Source organism: Vanessa atalanta, chromosome 4 (genome assembly GCF_905147765.1).
Source record: "Vanessa atalanta chromosome 4, ilVanAtal1.2, whole genome shotgun sequence".
In the NCBI taxonomy this organism is placed as follows: Eukaryota; Metazoa; Arthropoda; class Insecta; order Lepidoptera; family Nymphalidae; genus Vanessa; species Vanessa atalanta.
The window spans coordinates 2,845,185-2,872,522 of NC_061874.1; the positions used below are offsets into that span (position 1 = coordinate 2,845,185).

The 27,338-nt window shown below is 31.6% G+C and overlaps 1 protein-coding gene across 1 annotated transcript in view; it reads left to right on the plus strand.

Moving 5' to 3' along the window:
* Positions 1-27,338, plus strand: part of LOC125077960 (nephrin-like) — a 126,855-nt gene that overhangs the window by 68,022 nt on the left and 31,495 nt on the right. The window contains exons 4-5 of the mRNA XM_047690095.1: positions 23,007-23,117; positions 25,158-25,364. Of these exons, the coding sequence (XP_047546051.1) occupies positions 23,007-23,117; positions 25,158-25,364 (318 nt within the window). The remainder of the gene's footprint in view (positions 1-23,006; positions 23,118-25,157; positions 25,365-27,338) is intronic.

Consider the following 27,338-nt stretch of genomic DNA (forward strand, 5'->3'; position numbering starts at 1 on the left):
AACACACGTATTGGTACATTAGGTATATAGATCTATTATTTATTTTCTATATAAAATTACAGATTGACATTGATTGAAAAAAAAAAACATTTTTTATAAACATAACAACATTTACGATACAAACATACCTTGTTTCAATATACATATGTATCAAAATATGAATGGTAAAAAAAAGTATTCTAAAATTGAATTCTTTATTTACCTTCACCTGTTTTAAAATAAATTCGCAAGCTAGTGAGGTAGCATGACACTATATGACACACTTCACATTCGTGACATAGTTTTGTCCACCTCAGACTCAGTTCTAAGTATCGCCGACACGAAACTAGTTTGTTCTACAACGAAACGTGTCCGGTGAGAACTTCGTTCATCGAATCATGTAGTTTTACTAGTTGCAATATTAGAACCGTGCAGTCTGAACAAGTTAGTCAAAGAAGTCGGTAAGGCACGTATCTCGCCGAAATATATCGGTCCACTATTCGCTATCGAAATTGAGTTCGATAGAAAATTAACTTCACTCGACTCTTAGTTGAGCGAAGTTGAAAGTTGAAGTTGAGATTTTAAAAGTTTCTTCCAAATAACTAAGCGTTTTGTTGAAACTGAAAAGTTTGCTGGAGATATAATTAGTTATCTTATACCGTATCTTGATAAGTAGATATTAATTGTACTTAAAACTAATTTCCTTAATTGAATCTTTGGGATAGGATTTTGTACAACCCACTCATCTTTTAATTACCGCTAAACTTATATTGTTTGAAATGTGAACCAGTGTGATCATGGGCACAAGAGCTTTAACTGCTTAGATAACCTAACCTAACCTAAACTTGCATTGGCGATGGAATGGTTAATATATCTTACTGTACGAATACGACTTTAGGCAGTGGTGACGATGTGGTGGTCCACCTACGAAATCTTAACGAATTGTTATGGGCTGTACTTAAATTATAGATTGTTAAATTGAACTTGAAGATTACAAGTAATAATAACCCAAATCAATTATGGCAAGCCAAGGTGGCCGAGTGGTTAGAACGCGTCCATCTTAATCGTTGATTGCGGTTTCTGAATCACTGAATTTTCATGAACTTAGTTTATTTTTATGATTCATTTCATGCTCAGAGGTGAAAAAAATATCGTGAGGTATACTATACTAATATCTAATTTCATCGAAAATCTGCCACATGTATCCATCCACATTTTAGCCCAGTAGTGGGATAATTACTTTATTTACTTTTATTCCATGTACCAAAAATATCTCATAATTTAGATAAAGCCCAATGTAATCTTAATCCTGTAGTTATCACCGTTCTTCGTGAACAAGGATCGGAGATGCTCAGCTTGATAAATAACCTTTTAGTTAAAAACGAATCAATCACTCGTTGAAGAGCTGACGACGAAAGAGGGAAGATTTTTCTCCTGGTCGCTTGAATCACTGTTCCATTAGTTTTTTGTGTGAAAAGATCTTTATTCTTCCGAAGGGACCCACATCGCGTATATATTATATAACAATATACTTTGTATTTTGTTCTAATGGATTAGAGTCTTCACGTGATTTTAATAGGTATAAATCCTGTTCGTAAAAAAAATATATCTTTCAAAATTTGGTATCTTAATGAAGTTGTTTTGAAAATGAAATGAGATTTGACTTTGAATACGATACGATTTTAGTACGATCCAATGTGTAGTAATTAACGAAAAAAAAAAAAATTATTAAAAAAAAGTCTAAAATAATAATAGCAATAATTTAAACGCATTGGAGGTTTTAATTGGTCTATCTTTTAAAAAATCAATACATTCTTAAGTTGAACCTCTCTCAAATTGGATTGCCGGAAGAGGTGATAAATTAACCATAAGTCCGCCCGTTTAGCAACTCAATTATGTTGGTATTTTATTAATATGTACTTGGTAGTAGGGTTTTATGCAACCCAATATTTACCGATTAAATACCACCTACAAATTACATATTCGGCCACCAGACAGCGAAACTTAGTATTATGTACAGGCATATGTACAGGCGCGAGGGACATAAAACCTTAGTTCCCAGTTCGTGGCCTATTGGCGATGTACGGAATAGTTAATATTTCTGACACCACTATCTATGGACGGTGGTGACCAATATCATTAAGAGTTTTAAAGGGTTCAATTTTCTTTTAGTAAATTTGTTGTCGATATGAATGGGATTGCATGGATTGAAAGAAAAAACTTCCAAATCTCTTTGACAAGCTACCTTTAGCTAATTTAATCAGAACCATGATGATCATTGTAGATATGGAAAATTATTTAGTCGGCTAGTGTAAGAAAAATAAAATCTACCCTGACCTTGTAAATTAAAAATATGCCAATATTATCAAAAGGCCTGCTCTCATCTTTAGATTAACATTGGAGCTTATTATGCTGTTGCAGTTCAGTTTGGTTGATATAAATGTACCTAAGCGTCTCGATACCCAGATTTTTAAACTGTGTTTTTCTTCGCCATCAAACAAAATAGTAATCAAATCTTTATTGAAGTATAATATCCTTTAATATGCCCATAAAAACACCTTTGAATCGTCATGTTTTAATGTAGAATTAAAACTAAAATTAACACCGATTTGGAAAGTAGATTATAACGAGAAGAACCGGTAAATAACTCAGTAGGTAAAATTTTCTACAATTTTAATTACAGATTATTTCAGTAAATTAAATTTCCTGTCTAGAAATAAATACTAAAACTACACTTTGGAACCATTAATATGATCTTGAAAACATGAAATGAATTTTAGACAAACGAAAAAATTAAGCTGTTATCGTGAATTCAAATTCAATATATCGTATATAGCCCCGATTTGTTTTAAGGGGGCGAGATAATCAAGTATATAAACGGGTAGTAAAACTTCGTGATATCCGAGATAGGCTATTGGAAAGTAAGTTTCCCTCATATATCATTGATTTGTACTTCCTTGTTTCGAAAGATAAAAGAGCTATGTACATTTATTACAGGCACATGAACATCGTATGTCGTCTTAAGCTTGCTAGAGCATTGACAGCTTAAAAAATGATTGAGCCAGTGTAACTACAGACACAAAGGCACAAACTAAAATGCTCTGTACATTTTAGTTCCAAAGGTTGGTGGTGTATGGAATGGTAAATATTTCTTACAGCGCCATTTACCTTACCATCGGTTGGCCCACTTGCTTGTCCGCCTAACCATATCGTATAAAAACGCACGCGTGATGTAAAACTCACCATCGGGTACATTTGCTAATGTGCAAAAATAATAATTCATTAAAATATAATTGATATAAATAATGTATTATTTAACATTGGATCCATTATTCAATCTTATAATTACGTTTGAAAATGTAAGAAGACATTGAGTGATTATTTATTCGCTTAACAGCTGCCATAGCGAGACGTCTACCGTAGTATCATTTAATATTTATTGGCGACTATTTCATATTCTCATCTAAATGCAGACTTGCCTTGGGTTTGCTACCCCTTAAATATGCAGTGGAAACTGTTTATTGAAATAGAATGAAAATGCATTCGAATACCTCGTAAAAACATTGCTATTAGCAGTAAATAAAACACGTTTTGTGTAAATTTTATTTATAATGATTGCGTACAACAATAGCTTCGTTAGTGTAGTGGTTGCTTTGTGAGTTATATTAATTCTGAGTTCAAATCCCGGGTTGTTAAGTAAAAATTTAGATTTAGATTTTTACTTAACAACCCATTAGTAGTCTCGAGAGGTTAACAGTGCAGTACTTCCTTGGATTTTAAAAATGCATACTTGTGAATTTTAGTATACTTGATAAAAACCTAGCTTCGCTCGGGTAGCATTAGCATTTTTAGCATTAGCAGCCCGTAAATGTCCCACTGCTGGGATAAAGGCCTCCTCTCCCTTTGAGGAGAAGGTTTGGAGCATATTCCACCACGCTGCTCCAATGCGGGTTGGCGGAATACACATGTGGCAGAATTTCGTTGAAATTTGACACATGCAGATTTCCTCACGATGTTTTCCTTCAATGCCGAGCACGAGATGAATTATAAACACAAATTAAGCACATGAAATTTCAGTGGTGCCTGCCTGGGTTTGAACCCGAAATCATCGGTTAAGATGCACGCGTTCTAGCCACTGGGCCATCTCGGCTCGGGTAAAATAAATATTACTAAACAAATATAAATATACTAACTAATATAACCGAAATGAACGAAATTATTTTTTGGAACACACTTTCTGAATGCACCCATAAACATCAAACATGGCCGCCCGTTGAACTGTCATGTTATTGACTTTCATGGATTTAATATCGAAATATCTCAATTATAAGAATTTTGCGGTTACATGTTGTCGACTAAAATATCTTAAAAAAAATACCTTTTTACAATTTATACTAGTGTAGTTTCACTTTTGCATACGTAAGCAATTTGCAAAGATGCCTCGTTTCAGAATTAAATATCATTCATAAAAGTAAATACTTCTTGAATTATTATCTATAGAATTCTAGTTCAATCGCGCAGGCAGATGGACGTACCATTTATGAAAATAAAGAACTATCGGAACATTTTCTATGCAGCATTTTATGTATATTATATTTATCGAATGAAATGGCCCACTTATAGTTTTCTGTCCGAAGATTTCTTTAGAAATAGGACGTAAGGATCTCGAGTTCATAACTTTTGAAATATCAGTATTGAAAATTAGTTCCGACATTCACTTACAATAAGAATTTTATACCATATAGAGACCTGCTCTTTTATTATTGGAGTTAATATAATAATAAAGAAAAATGAATACACTATTTTCTATTAAAATCATTAAAAATTAGTACGTTATAGTTATTAAAGTAGAAATAATTCCAACTTGAGAACGGTTAAAACTAAATAAACACATTTAAATCTTTTGTCCGTTCACCAGAATTCTAATGGTGAGACGCGACCATTTATTTTACGAATCCCACACGTAGACGGTATTCAAGTGTTTATATGCCATCAGCAATAAAAAGGGATAGACAGTAAAATGTTCTATTATTGTGGGAGATAAAAGCAAGCTTAATAGAGGTTTTATAGTCTTAGGGAGACTTAAAACTCTGTTAGTTTTATGGAAATAATGAAATAATTTCATTTTTAATTCACACTTATTTAATTATTTTATTAATTAAAAATAAAACAGTTTTTTTTATGGTACTAATCTACTCTCTACTAGTAATCTCAGGGTCTACCAGATGGGTTTCATAGATAAGTTTAGATAAATGCAAATAATTTTAATTTTGTTATTTTCTTTGCCTTCAAATCAATATTTCATACTTATATGGGTACTGATACGTAGACTTGCACTACAGTTAAACTATCTTCAATTACTCCATTACTTTAAAGAATAATTGAAAATCAATTTTGGCGTGAACCCAACTATTTCCAACTGGTAATCCTTTTAAAAGTCAAAGTTATACGTATATATAAAATGATTGTAATATTATATGTGTACTTTTTATAATACTAACTTTCGTTATCATGTTATCTCTACTCTATGTTATCCATATTCGTTGAGTAATCTTTGTGTGAAATAGTTACAAGGATCCATTAATCTATTTAATTTAATATCAGTAGAACTAAGGATATAATTTATTTATTTGTTGACTTGATAACTTAATTAAGATTGAGTAATAATTTTCTTGTATTATTTTATTTTTACCTTATTGTGTTTGTCAGATTACAAGAGTGAATTTTAAGTTCACTTCTGCTTGTGCTGGCACTAGCTTTGATATATCTTTTGCGCCTGTGCTAGTTTCCCTTGAGAATGATTCAAATCAGTTAGGAGGACAAACAATAATTATCATTGAATAGTATTATTATAAATATTTTAAAACTCAATAGTTTCACAATAGATATACGTAGCGATATAAAAGTTTCACATTTCGTCTTATCCCCACCCTTAACAAAAGCTTAACGCTTAATTGGGGAAAATAGAAAAATCAGTAAATCCCTGAAAACGAGTTGTATAATGCTAGTATTATTCTTTTCTACTTAGTTGTATCGGCTTAAGAACTTGCGAAGCTAATAGTACTCATTAGTCAAACGAAATTGACATAAGTTTTCTATCACAAATTTACTTGTAACATAAAACTGCTTTAATATTATAGATCCTATCGAACTAAGCAGTTTTGAACAAGAAATCCATCCTAAGTAATTATTCAAGTCACGAGTAGAAAATTGACCTTGCCTTAAGTCAGCAATTTTAAGTTAGTGACGTCTTACCTTTAGTAGGTTCTTTTTTGTGATTTAAACTTTGATTTATTCTAAAATGACGTATAAGCCCAATCTTTCGTTTGTCAGTGAATAGAATTTCTATTAATAAATTATTTTATTGTTAAAATATAGTTTTACTGTTAAAATTAAAATGTACTACAATATCTAGCCTATCTTTAAAAATATATTTATTATCGTAACAATCATTTACTTTAAGGTCTTAATTATATACAAATAAAAACAAAAATAGTTACTGTATGCGTGAAAAAGTTGCAAGAATTCAGCAGCATTTCCTCCGTGGATCTCAATTCTCCTGATCCTTTATTAAAAAAAAGAACCACCAGTCATCAGTGAAGGCAATAATACGACGATAACACGTCGTATTATTGCCTTCACTGATTATTTTTTTTTTATTTTTCATAAAGGTTTTTGCACTATAACTCCAAGGTCCAATTATTTCAATTGCAAATAGGACTCAGACATAATTTTGAATAAGAGACGAATCAACTTCTCCATCTCTTAACACAGTTTCCCTGATATGAGACCGGGCCAGTGTGTCAACGTATGTAGTGTCATACACTAGGCACTAGGGCCTGTTTTCGCTCCCAGGGAACCAATGTTAGTCTGACATTATTTTGTCATCATCTGATATTTTGTCATCATCACGACTAATTTCACGGGGCTCAATAAGAACAGAAAAATAGATGGTAGCTAAAGCTTTTTTTTTACATATCATTAAAGTGACGGTAAATCCTGTACTCTTTGGACAAGTGACATAGTATTTCTTACTATGTCACTTGTAAGAATAAACTTCGGGCATCTGTGCTCAAAGCATAGCAATGTTCCCAGTTGGAGCACTATTTATATGTGGAAACATTCATTGTTTAACAGCGTTCCAAGATTTTTAGAGGGCAACGTATGCAATCAGTGACCTGACTCTTTTGTTGATGAAGCTAGCCTGGTACGGTTTTTGCAATTGTTTTTGTTTGGCAACTTCCTTAGGGATAAATTCATCGGGATATTTTAACTTCCATTTCTCTATCGTCTCTGTAACATAACATGTGCAAAGGCCGAAAATGAGTACAGAAGAGAAAAAGGCCAACTTACAATTCTGGTCACCCCCATGCAATCATATCGAATGGGAAGTGTAGCTTGGGTCCAACTTTTTTCACGCAGCTCAAATCTCCTCCTTTTTTATTTGAATATATAGTAAATACTTGTTTTTATATATATATATAACATTGGATGGCGACCAGTGAATGAGCCATGATAAGAAGTAACAACCACCCATTTATATTGGCGCCGTATGAAACCGTATGTATTATGATACAGATTGATATATTATAATTTAATCACGTCTTATACGAACACCTTAAATTTTCATTTTACAGGATTATATAAAATATAAATTATTACCGGTTCCGAATGGAGATTCTACAAAAAAAAAACCGTCACGAAAATGAAAAAAAATTGATGGTTAAAAAAAATCAACATTTTATTTACAATTACTACAATTATTACTATATTAAGTACAATCGCTTTACATTTAAAACGATATTAAACGTTGTCACTGTGTATTCGTACAAAAACAACCATTCCCAATAAATTATCGATACAACGCGATTGCCTTCAATCATGTGAAAATATTATATAAATTGGTATTTATTTAAAATCTCTCGTATCTTCCGGATTAATTATTTCAATTCGCCGAGATTTAAACGTATTCTGTGGTAAGTTAAATAAACACAAACAAAATATTTGTGTAATGCTTAAAACAAAATGAATTGATGATAAATATCGGTGCCTTAATTTGTATTAAAAACGAATTTAAGCTATTTTATTGTTCTAGGCAAAGATTTTCTCATCTGTTGTCTCATTATAAAAAAATATGTAACATGATTGGGTAACAATTTTTTTTTATTTGACTCGGTCTTTATATAATAATTTGACTTAATTAATTGAATTATACAATGTCAATAATAAAATTTTATTATTAAAAATATTGAATTATGAAGAGAAATTTAAAATTATTATTTACAGAAAAACTTTGATTCCATAATTTGTTATATTTTCTGATGATTGTATTCTATATTATGACGTCATTCAAATACGCATTCTTTTTTCAAAAGCATAAACCAACTCCATTCAGTATCAGCTGTGTTGCCAACGTACAAGTCACCTGGGCCAGATGTCCTACAAATTTATGTTCGGGAATATCGGAACGATGCCAAGCGGCGGTTTATACAACGAGCTCCTTGCCAATGCAGCATGAAATAATGTTTTGCACTAAATTCTTTATTACGTCAAAAATATAGATTGGTTTAGTGTTATTTATAGCTAAGTCGATAAGTCTTTAGATTTTTGCTGTTTATTACTAATCGATATCAATATCAATATAAGTGACTCTGACTATGAAGTAATAATTCTTAATGTATCGATTGAAATGTTGCCTGGCTAAACATTAGGGCAGAATAAAAATAAAACATACTACCAGTATCATACACATATTATAATTATATTATTTCTCGTAGTTGTGGCACTGTGTACTAAGTTATAATATGCTGTCCAGGTCTACAAATCTTCATACAAAATTGTCATTGATTATCTTCTATTTTTGGCAGTGATCGCTTGGAAAGCGCCCAAAAAATGCAACATATAAAATTATTACTATAGAGCCTATGTTCGTCCTGAAACTATAACGTATCATAATATTAAAGTTTTATTGAATTAGCATTTGTATCCAGGTCAAAACGACATTGTTTAGTAATTATAATATTTATGAATTGTGTTTGAAATTCAATATTTAATTTGATCTTTACGTTTGCTTTGATAAATAAACGAAAATAAAAAATACTCTCTAGTCGTTAGACAGTAATCTTAACCGAGGATTGTAGGTTCGTATCCGAAAAGACCATAGGATTTTCACATGTCTCGTTTGTGTTTATAGCTCATCTCTTGCTCCGCGGTAAAGATAACATCGAAAGGACAAGGGATATAACATCATAGTTCCCAAGGTTAGTGGCGCATTGGGAATGTATGGAATGGTTAACATTTTTTACAGCGCCATTGTTTATTGACGGTCGTGACCACTTACCATCAGGTCGATCTTCTTACGATACTTTAATCTTATAACATATTTACATTGCCTATAGTACTATAATACAGGAAATTGCTACAGTACTTTTTTTTTTCATTTTCTCTTTTAATTGTGTCCCGATGTCCCGTGTCTACTCTTTGTCGACATAATATTCTTTACAGGTACTGCAATATTAATTTTCATGTTTCATTATTTATTAAGCTGCCCGAACCGACTGCAGCAAGAATTTATTGTAATTAGCTTAGCTTAGCTTTATATTTGATTCACTCATGGAACCAGGCTTTTCTTTGAATAGCAAACCTTATTAATGGAGGTATCATTTGATCATTCGTCACTGTCGAATGTACGTGATAATTGATCAATTGCGAAACAGATAAATTATTAGTAATTCTTTATATAAATCTAATCTAATGAATTATTTTGTATTTTACGCGTTGGATATTTCAGAGAACTCTTTTATTTTACGTGGTCATTGCGGTGACCTTGAAACAGAATTTACTTTAGTTCAAACTTTCTCCTATATTTAAATTTTTTTCTTTTATCTGGTAGCTGAAATGTGTTTTAAGGGGATACTGAGACCACTTAGCGCTGATTCTTAGGTGATTGACCGCAAGTTCTTCTTGCACTAATCTTAGCTACCTAACTATCAACGTTGTTTGGAGCAATAAGACTGATGTAGCTGGAATTTCTTCGGTTATCGTAAAATTACTGCAAGGTTTTTTTTTTTTGGTCCAAGGTGTGATCTACATAATTTCGCTTAGTATTATGTAGTATTATTTAAGTTTTATGAAAAAAATCAATTTATCCAATTATCTGAGCAGATAGACAGACAACGCTTTTGAAAATGTTTGTCGTCATCATTTTATTTTATGGAGTAGGTAGGCAGAGATGTGTTTGGGTCACCTGCTAGTATGTGGTCACCACCGCCCATATATTTTACCTATCCCTTATATTGCCAATGCTCCACCAACCTTATGTTTCATCATGTCGCTCGTGCGGACATTTCACACGGCCTCACTCATCCTTCAAACAGAAGAACAATAACATTAAGTACTGATGTTTGACGGTAGAATCGGATGACTGAGTGGTACTTGCCCAGACGAACTTGTATCAGGGCCTCGAGTAAAATTTTGACTTTCCATGTAATAAGGGGGTTTGGCTGATTTTGAGACGTACGCTTTTTTTTTTTTGAGCTACGCTAAGGTGTGTTTCGGTCAGTATCGACTACGTATAATACTCATAAAGATAAATGTCATCCATTATTACACCTATGAAAATTTACATACTTTAAGTGAGCGTGAAAGAAGTGATATTTTCCCTATATTTTTATATACAAACAATAATCTATGTAACGTAGATAAGCTTAAAGATAAAAAACAATTATAACATAAACTAATTTCATAATTGAAATGATCAGTATTCGCTTTGTTTCGAACTCTTGTTCAGTTTTAAAACCAGAATCTAATTACATTTATAATTTTCTACCAAAAACATTAAATGCAACCCGACCGAGACGTGGGTAAAAATTACATAAACCCGATGTGAAACCGGTTGTAATTACAAAGTTCGGGATGTAATTCGACCGAATTTATATAAACCGCTTCTTAATTAAAAACAGCGATATGAATAATGCTGCGGTAACATGTTGTAAAACATTTGTTCCACTGCGCTACGTGTGATGATTTCATTTAAAATAAGTTGTTATTTAACAAGCCGTTACCGATATATATATTCGTTATCATATTATTAAGGGATTTTTAGTTGTTTATTTTTTAGATACTTACGCAAAATTTCAATCGAATCATCATGGAAATTACTAGTTAACTATGAATTTCACTTGATAATACTGAGTTGCTTGTCGATTCTCATCGGTACAATCCAAATAAGTGGTAAAGCTTTACATTCAAATTAATTAAGTCTAGACAAATGAAAAAAAAAATATTTATTCAAATATCCAATCGAAATTTGTAATACGTGATAACACATCGGTTCTACGACAAATATGGCCCGGCCGCTGCCACTTTAGCTAATCCGGTAACCGTTGGGCAAAACGTGTTCTAGATTGGAAACGTCTCGGCAAACGTAGTGACGTCCTCGGGCACGGTGGACGGCAGGAGCTGGATGCGAGTTGCCGAAGAAAGACCACAGTGGCGTGTATTTGGAGAGGCCTATGTCCAGTAGTGGACGAATATGGGCTGATAAAGATGATGATGATAACACATCGCATTTTCTTATTTGCGATTCAGCCAAGTTTTTTATTCATAATAAAATAAAATGTTCCTTAGAAGTATAAATCTATTCACCCGAAGAGGCACGCCCTTCTGCGTTACTATGTTATCGGCGTGCATCAGTATGAATGAGTACCGCTCTTGGTTATAAAATATCTAAGTGTGCCGAGACGCCTGATAATAAAGACAGTAGAAAAATACTAATAAGATTCTTAAATTTATCGTATTAACTATTAATAATTAAATGTGGAATGGTGCGTGAGTATTGACTCATTCAGGTCATTGGACCTTCGTGAGTCAATAGGTCTATAAAAATCTAATAATTAAAGGTAATTACTGTTAAGGATTTAGAAGGAACATAGCGTATTAGTCGAATTGGGCTGGGTAATTAACTTCATTCGCCAGTATGCCTAGCAATGTTACAACTAAAAAAAACATATTTATATAATACCTAAAATTACTTTTACATTATTGATTTAAAACATCCATTGGCACGCCTTGGGAATAAAATCGACTCGTGTGCCATAACGGCAAACTCTATGACGCTCTCTTATAGCGTTACGCCCTCTGTTTTATGTATGAGTGTGACTATACACCTACATTGTTGTTATATATTATTATTATTATAATAATAAAAAGGGTCGAGATGGCCCAGTGGTTTGAACGCATGCATCTTAACCGATGAATTCGAGTTCAAACCCAGGCAGACACCACTGAATTTTCAGGTACTTAAATTGTGTTTATAATTCATCTCGTGCTCGGCGGTGAAGGAAAACATCGTGAGGAAACCTTCATGTGTCTAATTTCAACGAAATTCTGCCACATGTATATTATACATGTGTATTCCATAATGTAAAAAAATAATAATAATAAAAATACATTTGTTTTGTTAAGGAAACTCTGTTACATTCATTTTACTTCACAATTATTGATTGTATTCCATTTAATATAATTTCTTCAAGTAACTATCAGTTTCGATATAAAGAGTTATAAGCAATATCCAGTCTTTTACTTGAAGGAAGGTAATAATCTCGACCAATTTAAAACTATTTAACGCCAGTAACTCCGTTTTATGTTAGAAAATTAAAAAGTAATTAATTAAAAAAAAAAAACAAACGATGGATAGACTACTAAAATACGAGTAGCGTACGCTCCATCAGCTTAACGTTAAATGTATTATCAATTATCAAATAACCTTAGCAAAATTTCTATCCATTTACTAAGATTCAAATAGAAAATAATGTATTTGATCTTCATGATAATTTTAAATTAGACACTTTATAAATTAAATATATTCAATTTTTTTTTTTTATGTAAAGTCTTAGTTTCTAAGGTTGTTAGCACATTACAGCACTATACCTTAATAAATATATATACACATTTATATATATGATATAAAACAGATTTCTAGATCTTCAGAAGAGAGGGTTCAAACAAACAAACTTCATACAATGACTCAATTGAGGAGTTTCGTTTTTATAATTAGAAATACTCTGAGAAATGATTTTCATAACGCAAAATCCAATGGCAGCTGATTATACAGTAGGCGACAAATGCGCTACATTATACCCTGTTCAAGTTAGCATGATCTTTTTGACAGATGGGCTAGTGATGAGAAACAGAAAATATAACATATGAAACAGTCGATGGAACGATGGAATGCGTAATTCATATTAGATTTCATTCTTTTTTTAACTTATTTTTCTAAAAAGTGTTATACCAGTTAAAGAGACCCCAACCAAAAGGACTATTTTTGTAATCGATATTTGTAGCAGTTACTGCCCGTTATTCGCGTCCTTACCGTCCGACCGATGTGACATTGTACAAGCGTCTATTATTTTCAGTGTTTCTATTTAAATTTTACGTTGGAACAATAATATATAATAGAAAAAGTCTTAAAATTTTCGGATAACGCTTTAATCTTTAGGAACTTTTGTATTATATGTATTTTTTTAAATATTTTAACAGTATTTAAAATCATTAAATTAAGAAAATAATATGTTCGTCATTGCAAAGTTATGTTGATCAGAAAAAATTACATCTGTCAAAAAGATTAAGCTATAGCTATAGGGTATAGACCCTGTACAAGATAGCTTGATCTTTTTAACTTCGACAAGCGTATCAGAATCGCGCGACTAACCTTTTTTAAGATGTTAAAACTATATGAGAACAAAAAAAATCAAACCTTCGCTGTTTTATTGCTACTTGGAAATCACTCCATAGACCATCCAGCATGAAATAAGCTATAGTGCAACTTCATCGTAGCATGGCGCATAGCCTGGCGTCCAGCCAATCTGAACTTTATTATCGCCAGCTATATCAATCATTTCGCTATTTATTCCATGGCTTTATTCGCTATAGTTCAAAATTCCTTGCTGAATTTCTTCAATAGCTCAGTAAAGTCACGATAGCAAGTCTTTTCCAGATTCGGCTCTGTTATATATTTAGGTTTAACAGAAGTTGCTTAAAAAAAAAGGGGTATAGCTCCACTGCTGGGAAAAGATTTGTTCTCATCTTAATCAGAAGGCTTGAAACTTTTTCCATACCTCTAATTCAATGCGGTGGATGTTGCAGAATATCATTTAACACAATACAACGAGTACAACATTTACATCCTGTAAATTTCCCACTGCTGGGCTAAGGTCAGAAGTGGGAAATCGAAGGGATAGGGATCCCTTATGAGGAGAAGGTTAGGGGCAGTGCAACACAATAACATAACTCAAAAGAATCAATATGAAATGTCGTAATACGACCAATAATATATTATTATTATTATGACATAATTTATTATGAAATCTTTTTAAATAGATGTGGATTAGGATGGTTTATAAAAAAGGAATCCTAGCATTGAAATATAAATTTTGTCATAAAGATAACATTGATTATGTTCTTAAATCACCTGACAGATTTAATTCCTTAACCCATGTATGCAACAATTAATTATTAAAAAGACTTCGCACGGGTACAGTAGGAGTCTACAAAAAGCGTTTATATCATAATACTAATATACATTGGCACATAATACAGACAACTCTAGTGGTATTTTAGCCAATTTATACAACATCTTAACGAATCATATACCTAAACCTTAATCTCCATTGAAGAAATTTCAACTGAGATACAATTCTTCTCGAATGAAATATCATATAAAAACCAATGTAATTACTTAACATCAATTTTAAATGGTCAATGAATTTTAATATGACACTATTTATCATTGTATATAATCACAGTATATAATGTCAAAGACCTCCTAACCAGGGGATCTTAAATGCACCTTTAACTGCATTAGTTAGCTCAGACTTCATAACGATTTTTGTTTATTGCTTACCGGCAAATAAATGTTAAGTCCAAGGTGCCTATTCCGAAGCGCCTTCAGTTGGCTCTACAATAAAATTAATTAATTTAACCTAAATAGTATGTTGGAAAAACTGATTTCAGTATTAATTAAATATAATTAACATTTTATTTACAAATCTTACACAAACGATGCAGCGTGGTTTTTATTCTACATGTATTTTAATTTGCTACACGAAGGCCTTTTTAGTATTTTTTTTTTTCAGTTTGAGCGCAATGCGAATTCCAGCGGAATGTTTCATTAATATCTCACTGCGGCCAATGAAAAAATATATGTTTTTGATTCATATAATTAACTAACATTATATATATAATTTAATATGTAAGTTTTGACACTTTATTTTGTAATGTAAAAATTATTTTATACACATATTATATTTGAATAATGCTAAAAGTATTTTAGTAGAGCTGTTCTGTAACAAGAAACAGAAATGTCTGTTTTTGTTCTTATTTAATACGTAGACGGACTGGCAAATGGGCCACCTGATGTTAAGTGGTCACCACCCATAGACATTGGCACTGTTAGAAATATTAACCATCACTTACCTTCGCTAAAGCGCCACCGTTGTTACACTGGCTCACTCACCCTTCAAAACGGAACCCAACAATAAGAAAGATTGCTGCTTGGTGGCAGAATATCTGATGAGTGGGTGGTAACGTTTAAAAATATTTAGTCGTAAAATTTTAAAGGATCCTTTAATTAGAAAAATGATATTTGACATTGATTATGATATTTAAAATCTTATAACATTGAAAAAATACATGCACCATATAGAGTATCACTGTCAGTCGATTTCAAAATTTCGATACTGAGATACGAAAGTAATTAAGAATAGCACCCAACACTCTCTATTTTGACAACGCATCAAAATAGTGATGTGAAGCATTTGAGTTACACTACATTCCTCGATTAGCTTAGCTTAGCTTAGCCTTAATGACACCAGAATACTCATTTATACTGAATTAATGTAAAATAATATCTATACTGATATTATAAATACGAAATTAATACTGTCTGTATGTTGCTTCGTCACGGCCAAGCAACTGAATCTTAATTGATAAAATTCGATATAAAGTAAGCTTGAACCCCAAGGAAGGACAAAGCCTACTTTTTATACCTAACACTTAATGGTCTATCACTAAAATGCGATTGAAGCCGCGGACGACAACTAGTATTGAGTAAATTATACAAACTGTCTGAACTTATTTATTTGATCAAGAGTTGGTCAAAAGTGAGTCAAAGAGAAGTAAACTACTTAAGATATATTTAAGTCCTGTACAATCAGTTAGAACTTATATCCAAAATGTTCTTCAAAATCAAAAATCGAAATCAAAGTATACTTTATTCAAGTAGGCTTTTACAAGCACTTTTGAATCGTCATTTAACAAACCATATTAAGTGAAGCTAACACGGAATGCAGATTCTACCGAAAAGAACCCGCAAGAAACTCAATAGTTACTCTTTATCATTATTTCACAAAAATACAAAATCATGTTAGTTAAATACAATTATTGTTATTATAAAAGTTATATTATTGATTGAAAATACAATATCCACGTTAAAGTATTCATCTCTATACAGTTCTATACAGTGTTATACAACACTGTCAAAAGGATATCCGCATGACTTGTGTAATTTTATATATGGTCTTTCATCTGGATAACAACGAAAACATGACTGAATATTTGACTAACACACACACTTCACTTCGAAAACGTTGTGTACACAACAAAAAAATTGTATACTAATTTTCTTTATAATAAGAAAATAATTTTTACGAAAATTTTAAATTGAATCTATCAAATACATAAAAAAATATAACCACCATTTTAAGTAGACGAGCGGTACTTAAGAAAACTCATTAAAAGATAGCACCCAAAATAGAAGGGACGTAACAATAAGCCTAGACATATTGAATAGGGTGCAAGAAATTAAAAAAGTGTTGAGTGGTACATTGAAAACTCGATCAGACAATAAACTAAAATGTGTGAATTTTACGAACCCCTTTTACTTTAATGAGTATCCCACTTCCATGTTCAGTGATTTCGTATGTAAAGGGGGTGTATTTTATGTGAAGTATCATCGCAAATAGGATGGGAAGGGTGACTCGTGATAAAAATTTCATGTTTTCAATTTAAAATCTGTTCTTTGGTACGTGTTTATAGCGAATTTAAACTAATATTGTCAATCGACTGTTACGGTTGTATGTGAAAGTATTATATTTTGAAGAGTTATACTAAATTGTTTAATGTTAAAAATATGAATCATAGTAAAATACTTGTTATTCAATACTTTAGATTGATTGAACTATTATATCGGGTAACTTTTTGAAATCGATAGTATTAAAGAAACGGGATATTCAGCTCAATGTCGGTATGTTATTGTTTGGAAATAATATAAACGATACATTAATATCAAAAAAATAATAACCCATGTCTCATCAATGTACAAATATTTATTGACTTATTTTATTTTTACTCTTGAAAACAATGTGATTTTTATTTGGCACTAGCCTACGAGTACAGACCACACATTCGCACTGTGTGGTCTCTACTGATTATTATCATTTTGTTATTCGTAGAATTGGATTAAGTCCGTCTGTGACCAGGACTGATTTTGGCAGAATTGTAGTTCCTTTTTCTTACTTATTCATGCCAGCCTCTTCAGTCCTTGTGGTTGATTTTATTTTTTAATGTCCATGTACTTTATTGCTGTAAGAAATATTAACCATAGCTTACATGGCTGGTACTCCACCAGCCTTGGGAACTAAGATGTTATATATTCCTTTTGCCCGTAGTTAGACTAGCACACATACGCTTCAAGTCGTAACACAACTAAGTATTGCTGCTTGCGAGTAGTATAGCTGATAAATAAATGATACCTATACCGACGGACTTACATTAAGACCTACCAACAAATCTATAATTGGCTGGAATTCTACCATTTCACGAAAACTCGATTAGTCGACTCTTACGACAAGATAATGATTTTTTAATTAATAATATCTTACCGAAAAATAAAAGAAGAAATATTTCATAAATAAAAGAGATCCAATTGTGCTAGTGTTGTGTGAACGCAGCATTATAAGAGAAATAAAGACAATATAAGTGTAATTGAGGTAGACGTACTGCGTGCAGTCTACGTCGAAGGGAGCCCGTAGCTCCCAGACAGCGTGACGCAAGAAATAACTCTATTGAATAATCGGTCATTAATAATAAAAGGTATCGATCACTATTAAAACCAGAATTTTAAAATTATAGATAAATAAAAAAAAGTTTTATATGCACTAGTGAACTCGCGTATAGCATTGACAAACTGATACTGACAAACTGAAGGTACTCCCGAGGAAAAAGACCAACTCGTTTTATTATTGACCTTATGGGGGGATTAACTGATTCATTCGAATTTTAAATGTTTATTAAATTTGAATAAATTAATATTTTCAATTCACGGAATACTTTATTAACTTTTAGTAAACGAGTCCAAATATAAATTATTGCAAATTCATACATAGTCAAATTTTCAGTACTTTATGTGCGGTAGTTCTAGCTGGTATTTCTAGCGAATATATTCGATGAATATGCCATATTACAACATTCATACGGTACTTAAACCGAACTGAGACCGTTTTAAAACAAAATACATCATAATATGAATGAAAAATGCTATCTCAAAAATTACAATAACGATGATGAGATTGCTTCGGGTCGAGAGTAATTTGTGTCCGGGACGGCTCTAGGCTTTTATTTTAGCAGTATACGGGCGGAGGAAAAAAAGTTTAATGTAGGGTAACTCAATTATGGAACCCCACCTCGTGTGCTTCGAATTTATCACAGGAGGTTTCATTTCGAAACTGAGGGCTTCACGTTACATGATATTTACCTACGGCGATTGTAAACATTTCGTTATTCGGTGCTTACAGCTGCGAAGTACATCTGTATACTGTAGAAACGTGCGTAGTGCCTGTTTATATAGTAGAGCTGTTTTTGTATTTTTAAGCTCAATCTTACCAACTATAATGCACACGTTTTTAAAATCAGAATACAAGTAATGTCACTTTTTTCGGTAATATCTTGATCGTATTATTAATTAAGACGTAATAGTCAGAATCAAACAAGACATTTTCACGTCGACAGGATGTAATATTTCATACAGATATGAATTTAAAGTACTTAAAATATTGTCTAAATATAATGTAATGTATTTGATAATGTTATGTATGTACGGACTTTCAGAAATTGTGACTTAACAGGGTTAATACATCTATTGTAGGGCAATACGTTTCTACAAGATTTCAGTATACGTTCAAAAATATTCAATTGTATAATATTAAAAATCGTTAAGGTTTAAAAACTAATTAAATTATAGACGATTGCACACTTTAGAATTGGACCGATAACCTTCGACCTAATAATTCGAAAAAACTGGTATGGTAATGAAACCCATAATTGTTATACTTGATATAAAAAGCCCGCTGAGCTTGTTACGCCGATTCTTTTCAAGTCCGTGTTGTTATTTCGCAACCGGTGGCGATTTTCGATAGTCAATAAGAAAGTAACACTGCCATATTGAATAAAGATTATGACATTGTCTTTGACGTAACAAAGGTTCGTTGTTATATTTTAAATGCTCCTGCTATACGTGTAATAATAATGATCAATTTGGAATATTAACTATTTCAATTAAATAGCATTTTATTTATTAAGGTAATCATTAGAATTATTGTTATTTCCTAATTAAAATGAATGTATATATGTATGTATATATTTTATTTGAAAATAAGTAGTTATACTAAGCTCTGAGACACCCATTCCTTGCAACTGTAACGTACTTAACTAAAGCACTCACTTTGATGAAGTCACTTAAAACATTAAACCTCAAGATAAGCCGCTTGAGAGACCTCTCGCATTGACTGGTACCACTTAGAAATAACTTTATCAAAATCAATCTTTGTTGCGTATATAAAGTTTTAGATTAAAAATAAAACATTAAACTTATTTTATTCTAGATAATTTTATGGAATAGTATTAAAATTATTATTCATAAGCGAACAGAGGTTTCGAACGGTTCGAATTTTATTACTTTAAAATATTACAAGAAATTTAAAGTTAGCCTAAAAATTTAATTGATTTAATGGAATTTTCTCTTATACAAAAATTCATGAACCCATTATCGTACAAAAAATGTTATTAATTTCATCATACTCACAAAAGGTAACATATTTAATCTAAAAGGAATCTGAAGTCATAATAATTTCTACTAAGCCGTTATTTTTTATCCCGCTCGTATTAGGTTAGATTTAAAAATAGGCTAAATTAAATATTATTTTAAAAGCCTTTCATTGTATCAAACAATATTTAAGTTTTTTTTTATTCTAAAAATATTCTTATTTAAAACTCAATTTCAGAAGAACTTACCAGTCGGTCTGGAGATTTAAACGTGTCACGACCTCACTTCACACTTTCAATAAAAACCTTTTTCAAAGTAGAGCAAGAGAAGATCAGATGTTTGCTGATTTTTCAATGTCACATTGCATGAATTTTTGCATGAAAATATGTCAGTCATAAACTAAAATAGTCACAAAATTAAACGTATCCCTTATTCACCTTTATTAATATTTTGCAACAAAATTATTCTCAATAGAAAAAATAGCTTTGTTCTTCTCTTCTGCCTTGTAAAATAATAGTTAATGTGATAAATTCATAGTTTGAATACCTATAATACATGAAACAATTTTAATATACATTAAATTTAATAAGTAATGGCTTAAATACGGACATTACTATACTCTTTATCACGTTTTTATTATTGTAAATAAATATACGAAATATTTATTTATAATAATAAAACAAATATTAAAAAACAAATTAAACATTAATAAATAAAATAATAATTATATAGTATAACTTATTGACAATAAATTTGTTTATATTCTTTGAAACAGCCTGTAGAATATCTTTTCATGCAATATATGTGTTTTTCACAAAAAAATCCTAAGTTTTATAATATCGTTTAACAGAGAAACGTTTCTGCTGTTGTCAAAATTAAAGTATTAAAAAGATATTCCAGTAATAAATTTCTTTATGTTATTTTTCTTCATCCTTTATTCAGAAAGACAAAAAATCTGGGCTGATTCATCTTCGAATTATTAGGAAAAGGTTTAGAATTTGTACTACTACAATGCTCCAATGTGGGTTAGCGTATAAATATGAAAAAAAAATACTGTTTACAAGCTTTACACTTTTGAATCGTCACGTTACAAAACTTTATTAAAAGTAAAGCTGCCGCCAGATTGGAGTGCAGATTCTACCGTGTTGAACCGACAAGAAACTCAATAATAACTCTTTTCCTAGATTTGAGATATATTATGTTGGTTATACTAGACTATAATCTATATTATTGTGTTGAATAATATGCTTTATTTATATATTTTTTTTTAACAAACAATTTGAATGAGTTGTAAAGACAAATTAAAAACATAATAGTTTAGTAGCCCCTCAAAATTCAAACCGGCAATCTTCGCTTGAAATCCACGTGCTCTAACTACTGGGCTGTTTGAGTTATTATTGTCCAATACGATGTGAAAATTTCCTCTGACAATATCATTGTAATTTGATTGGATTCATTGGATTGTGCTCGACCGTAAATTGCTTTTTTGCGTGTTTATTTCTTTATAACTGTTTTTGGGGCAATCTGTTCCCCTATTTTCTATGCCTGTTCGAAAAATGAAAACAAAAATTAGATTTATTGTTAACAATGAAGGCTTCAGTTGGACTCACTATATTAATTATTTGCGTAGATTTACAATTTGTTTCGAAGTAATGATATCAGTTAAAGCACTTCATTTTTTTCTTTATAACAAAGGCAGAGCTGAAAAATCGTATTGCTTTAAAAATAATTGCTGCATTTTTAAAAATAGAGAATTCGATCTCGACTCGATCTTACCCATTTTGTCATAAAACTTAACTTTGATGGATATAATACGGATTGTTCTTCTCTCAATCAATTTATATCTATACTGTTGCGTCGTACTGTAGATAACATTAGTCGACGTTCTGTTTATTAAAATATTTCTAAAACTGATTCGTTCGAATTAGAAACTGTAAAAGACAAATTTTATTTTTTCAACTTATAATTAACATTCTATAATATGTCAGACAAAAGAATTGTCTGTCCTGAAACTAGAAATTACAACAACATCCAAACTCTATATCAATCTACTTAGTCAATTTTCTGTGAAACTGGAACAAGAAACTTATTTTTATAAATTATAAATATTGGACAACATCACATACATTACTCTGATCCCAATGTAAGTAGCTAAAGCACTTGTGTTATGGAAATCAGAAGTAACGACGGTACCACAAACACCCAGACCCAAGACAACATAGAAAACTAAGGTTTTTTTTCTACATCGACTCGGCCGGGAATCGAACCCGGGACCTCGGAGTGACGTACCCATGAAAACGGTGTACACAATACTCGACCACGGAGGTCGTGAAAATAAATTATTTGTATATTATTGAGATCGAGCGAACAATGGGCATCCACTGTCAAGTTTGTAGAGCAAATGGGCTACCACATCGTAAGTGGTCACCATCGCTTATATACATTCTCGCATTAAGACATCGACAGTGCGCTACCAACCTTGGGAACTCAGATGTCCCTTATGCCTGTAGTTACACTAACTCACCCTTCAAACTGGAACACAACTATATCTGTTCAGACGGGATTGCACAAAGCCATCAAGGGAAAGAATATTAAGTAAATATTAAAAGTTGGAGGGTTAAATATCACAAGAGATTTTTTTTTTTATATTTGCAAAGGAATGTTATAGCAGCAGATTAAACTTAACGATTTAATCAATTATAAAAATAAACTTGCAACGTTGCCACGTGACTGAGTCCAGAATTGTATTTGTGTTATTTTGCGTTTCATGAGTCTATTTGTGTTAGTTAGTTCATGGGCAATAAATATATTCAAATTAATCAAAATTCAAGTTTATTTCAAAATTATACAACAACTTAATATATATTTTTTAACGAACTAACTACGATTATTAAAATCGAACTCTAAAAACTCTTTTTTTGGTTCACAGAATTACCCGAGAAGCCGAAAATATTCGATGAGAGCGATAAGGAAGTGATAGGAGTCGCTGGACCGTACATTGAAGATACGAGCTTGAAGCTTACCTGTGTTGTAAGTGGAGGTAAAACTAGACTGCATATCGACTATGTGGTACCATATTTTCCTATATATTAAGTCAATTGTTTAAAATTAAATACAACTATTAATATTTGCATTATTTTTTTTTAATAGTAATTTAGAATATATTGTTATGTATACTAATATTATTAATGTGAATGTAACTCTGTCTGCCTAGGCAGTAGACACTAGACAGTAGGCGACGGAGCAGACGTTACGTTTCCACGGCTTAACTACCAAAGCGAATTTGATGACATTTGGTATGGATCGAGCTCGAACCTATGACCTCCTTAAAATTTGGTCAAAAAATATAAACGTAATCATCCAACTTCTGTAAAAAGCCTTCATCCGACTTGAGGAGTTAGTTTTTAGTTATTCCACCACGCTCTTACAAAGCGATTTTTATCACTCAAATTTAATGTTGCATCAACCCAAAGTAATTTGTACAAACTGGGTCATCTCGTTTCTTTTTAAAATAGTTAAAATAATTACGTTTCCTTGGAAATTATTTATAACAAATTAATAACACACTGTATAACATATCGTTTTAAAATAATTACGAATTTAAATTAAGTTTTAATTGTTTTCTTCGATGTGGTTTAAAAAATAAATAAAAGACACTAAGTATTGCTGATTGGCGGTAAATTTTTGATGAGTAATTGTTACCTAGAAGACATTGCACAAAACGTTATCATCAAGTAAAAATGAATACTTTACAAAGTAAAACAAAATGAGTTATAATTTCGAGAATGAGGTGAGGAGAGGTTTTAATATCATTGCTAACGATTATATCATGTAAAGTGAATAACAAATTTCATCACAATGCATCAATTTCATGTCTGAAATGAACAACTACATTTGAACTATTTCTATTATCATATACGTTATAATCGTCTGGAAAATTTAACTTTTATTCACGTCAAAACACAATGGAATCAGAATAGCAGCGATTCCGACCTTTTGTGAACCAGCCGTGACCCGCTAAACGTTATTATTAATTTAAAAATACCACAATGTGACCTAATAGTCGTATGTACAAAAGGACGCTTTTTGTCCACTTGCATGTCGACGCATGCAAATTGTTAATAATAATTATAATTACGGTTTTAGGTAGAGTAATAACGTCGCACAATTTGTTTTTATATTTGAACTATAATATAAGGACATTTGAATGGCATAGGATTATAGCTCTAAAATCTACTCAAGCTTCCTTTTTTTAATGTCATAGGTAAGTCTGGCAAATGGGCCACTTGATGGTAAGTGGTCATCGCTGCCCAAAGACATTGGTACTGAATGTTGAATAATAAATAATTGTTAAGTCCCTTGTGCCTGTAGTTACATTGCCTCACCTCATTGTGTTCCGGTTTAAGGGGGGCCCTTTAAACACAACAATACATTGCAGTTTTGTGGTAGATTGTATGATGAGTAGTTGCCCACCCAGACAGATTTGCACAATCCAATACCAAAAAATATTTTTTTATCTGTTTCAAAATAAATAGACAAATATTCATTCAAAAAGGCGCGATCCTTTATGTTAAATTGTCGATTTGCATACTAATGCAAAGTGACGTTCGTAATAATGAGATGTCTTAGTGCGTGAGATTGGTAATATTAGAATAAAGACAATAAAATAGAAAAAAAAAAACATGCACGCTGACATTTTATCGGAAAAGGGGCGCCGCCTTCGTGAATAGATCTATATAGATTTTGAAATGTAAAAATAAAGTGAACAGATCTAGATTTTTAGACGGTTATTCGATTAAATACTAAGCTTAAGCTGCGATTACACTCTCGTGCGCCCTAAAACATAAAATAAGGCTATTTTATATTTCTCTCTAGTCTATAAACCATTCCCAACCCAGCAATGACGTCGATCTGATGCAACATTACTGCGTAGTACATGGTGTATAGTACAATAACAATACATCAGTAAACTCACGTCGGATCGATGACGAATCGAAAGTATTATTATTATCTATGAGCAGAATTGCATGTTTCGGATTTGTTTTTTATAAATTTATAAACTTATACCCAATATTAATAGGTAAGCCAATGCCACGACTACGCTGGTGGAGGGACGACAAAGTTATATCAAAATTGGACCCAGTTGAAGACGAGACCCGACTCAGCCTGCTCGAGCTAAGAATACCGAAGCTGCAGAGGGAATACTTCGAAGCAGTCTATACCTGCACAGCAGACAACACAGCGCTGGTTCCACCACTAAGGGTCAACGTTCAAATCCAGCTGTATCGTGAGTAGCTTTTTATATTTCTATTTATAAGGTGACATTGCAAAGAAAAAGTCGGATTTGGTGTACCATTGGATTGTGAGTGTGAGGGAATATATAGTGCACCTGTGTTTGTGCAATATCGGCGAGGACATCACCTCGTCATTAATAATTATAATTTTACCGCGTCAGAATGAACCCGCCAACCCTATGAGGGTTCGGACCCGACTCGATGTCCGGAAATCTACACCAGCGCGATCTTTAAGGTATTTTTCTGCCTCGCATAACCACTCAGTGGAACCAATTTATGCCGGCGGTTTTCTGAACCGATCTGACTTGGGAACTTAAATGTTGAGTTGAGTTGCAAATGTACATACATACGCGGTGTTATGGCAGTGATTTTGAATCCATACGTACGTTCATTTCATAAAAAAAGATATATAATTTGGACAACAATCATTTAAAAAATTTAGTGCGAGATTCGAGATATAGCCTATTCCTACATTACTAGTCAATACGTTCTAGATAAAAAAAATGTTGATTTTGATTTTTCGTGTTGACTACGATTAATGTATCAGCAATATTTCGTTATACATTTACTTTAATTTGTGTGTCCATTTAATATTTATCAACTTCATAAAATCTATACAAAAATATATTCTTCAGGAAGTACATACTCGTCAATTTCGTGTGCCCAAATTTTCTCCAAAAGAGGAACCTCTTTAACGATTATTTTAATTAAATATACCTTCGTGTTTTACATTTATTTACTAATTAAACTTTTTAATTTTTACTTAAGTGATCTTATCTAAATAAACGATATATTTTATACCTTTAAAACGTGTTCAGGTAAATTTAGAACTTAGCAATGGATATAGAATAAATGATTAACAAGAGGCGATTTAAATTATATTAAAATACCTCATAATTGTACGATATTAAATTTAAAACATTAGACTAATTAACCATTGGTAGGGTTTCTACTTAAATGTCAAGGTAATATCTTAAAACAAACCTTCATATAATAATTGTTTTTGAGCAAGGAGGTTTTAATAAGTTAAAATTAATTGATCAAATTATAATTTTAGGTCATACTTAAATTATATAAAAGTTCTAGTTTTTAGTTAAAATCATTAAAATAATATAATATGCATCTGTTTATATAACAGAATTAACTAATGTTTACATGAGTTCCGACAATTTATGTTTAATTAAACATTTGACACGCTTAGGCGTGACGTGTCAAGTGGTAGGGTCGAATGTCACTTACAACTTTAACATTGAAATTGTTATACTGTTATTACTAAACATGTTTACTGCTTATTAAAACAGCTTTACAAAGAAGCGATAAACTACGAATGATAATGTTCCAGACGTTTTTTGTGTACATATATTAACCAATAAAATCAATCTAACTATACTAATTAACCAATGGCAATATCCAAACGATTATGTTTTGACTAATCATAGCGCTTAGTTCCAATATCTTTAAAATAACCAAATTAGTGTTATTAAATACATGCGTAATGTAACAAGCTTGTTTTGTCGATGCCATTTCATCGGCGTTGAAGCTGTACCATCATCTAAGTGTACTATCCAAATAACGCCTTTTTTAAATGATAATTATATGCTTAATTAAAAAACTACCGGTACTTTTCAAAGGGTGAGAGATTTTTTTAAATAGGAGCCGTAGTTACTTTGTTTACGCTCTTCATTATACTATGAGTATAGATTAGTATTAACTTCTCGTTAAATATTGCAACGTTATCAGAAACGCTTCAAGTGACCTTAAATTGAATGCAACAAAGCTTGGATTAATATGAAGACAGAAATTTCAACTTATATAGGATTATTGGCAACGCTCATATGGTAAGCGCTTCGACTGACAATTTTCTCTCCGACTACATTGACATAATAAGCCCTTTCGAAACAAAATATATACAATATATTTTATTTAAACAACTTACGTCTGTCGTAAAACTGTAAATTATTAAAATT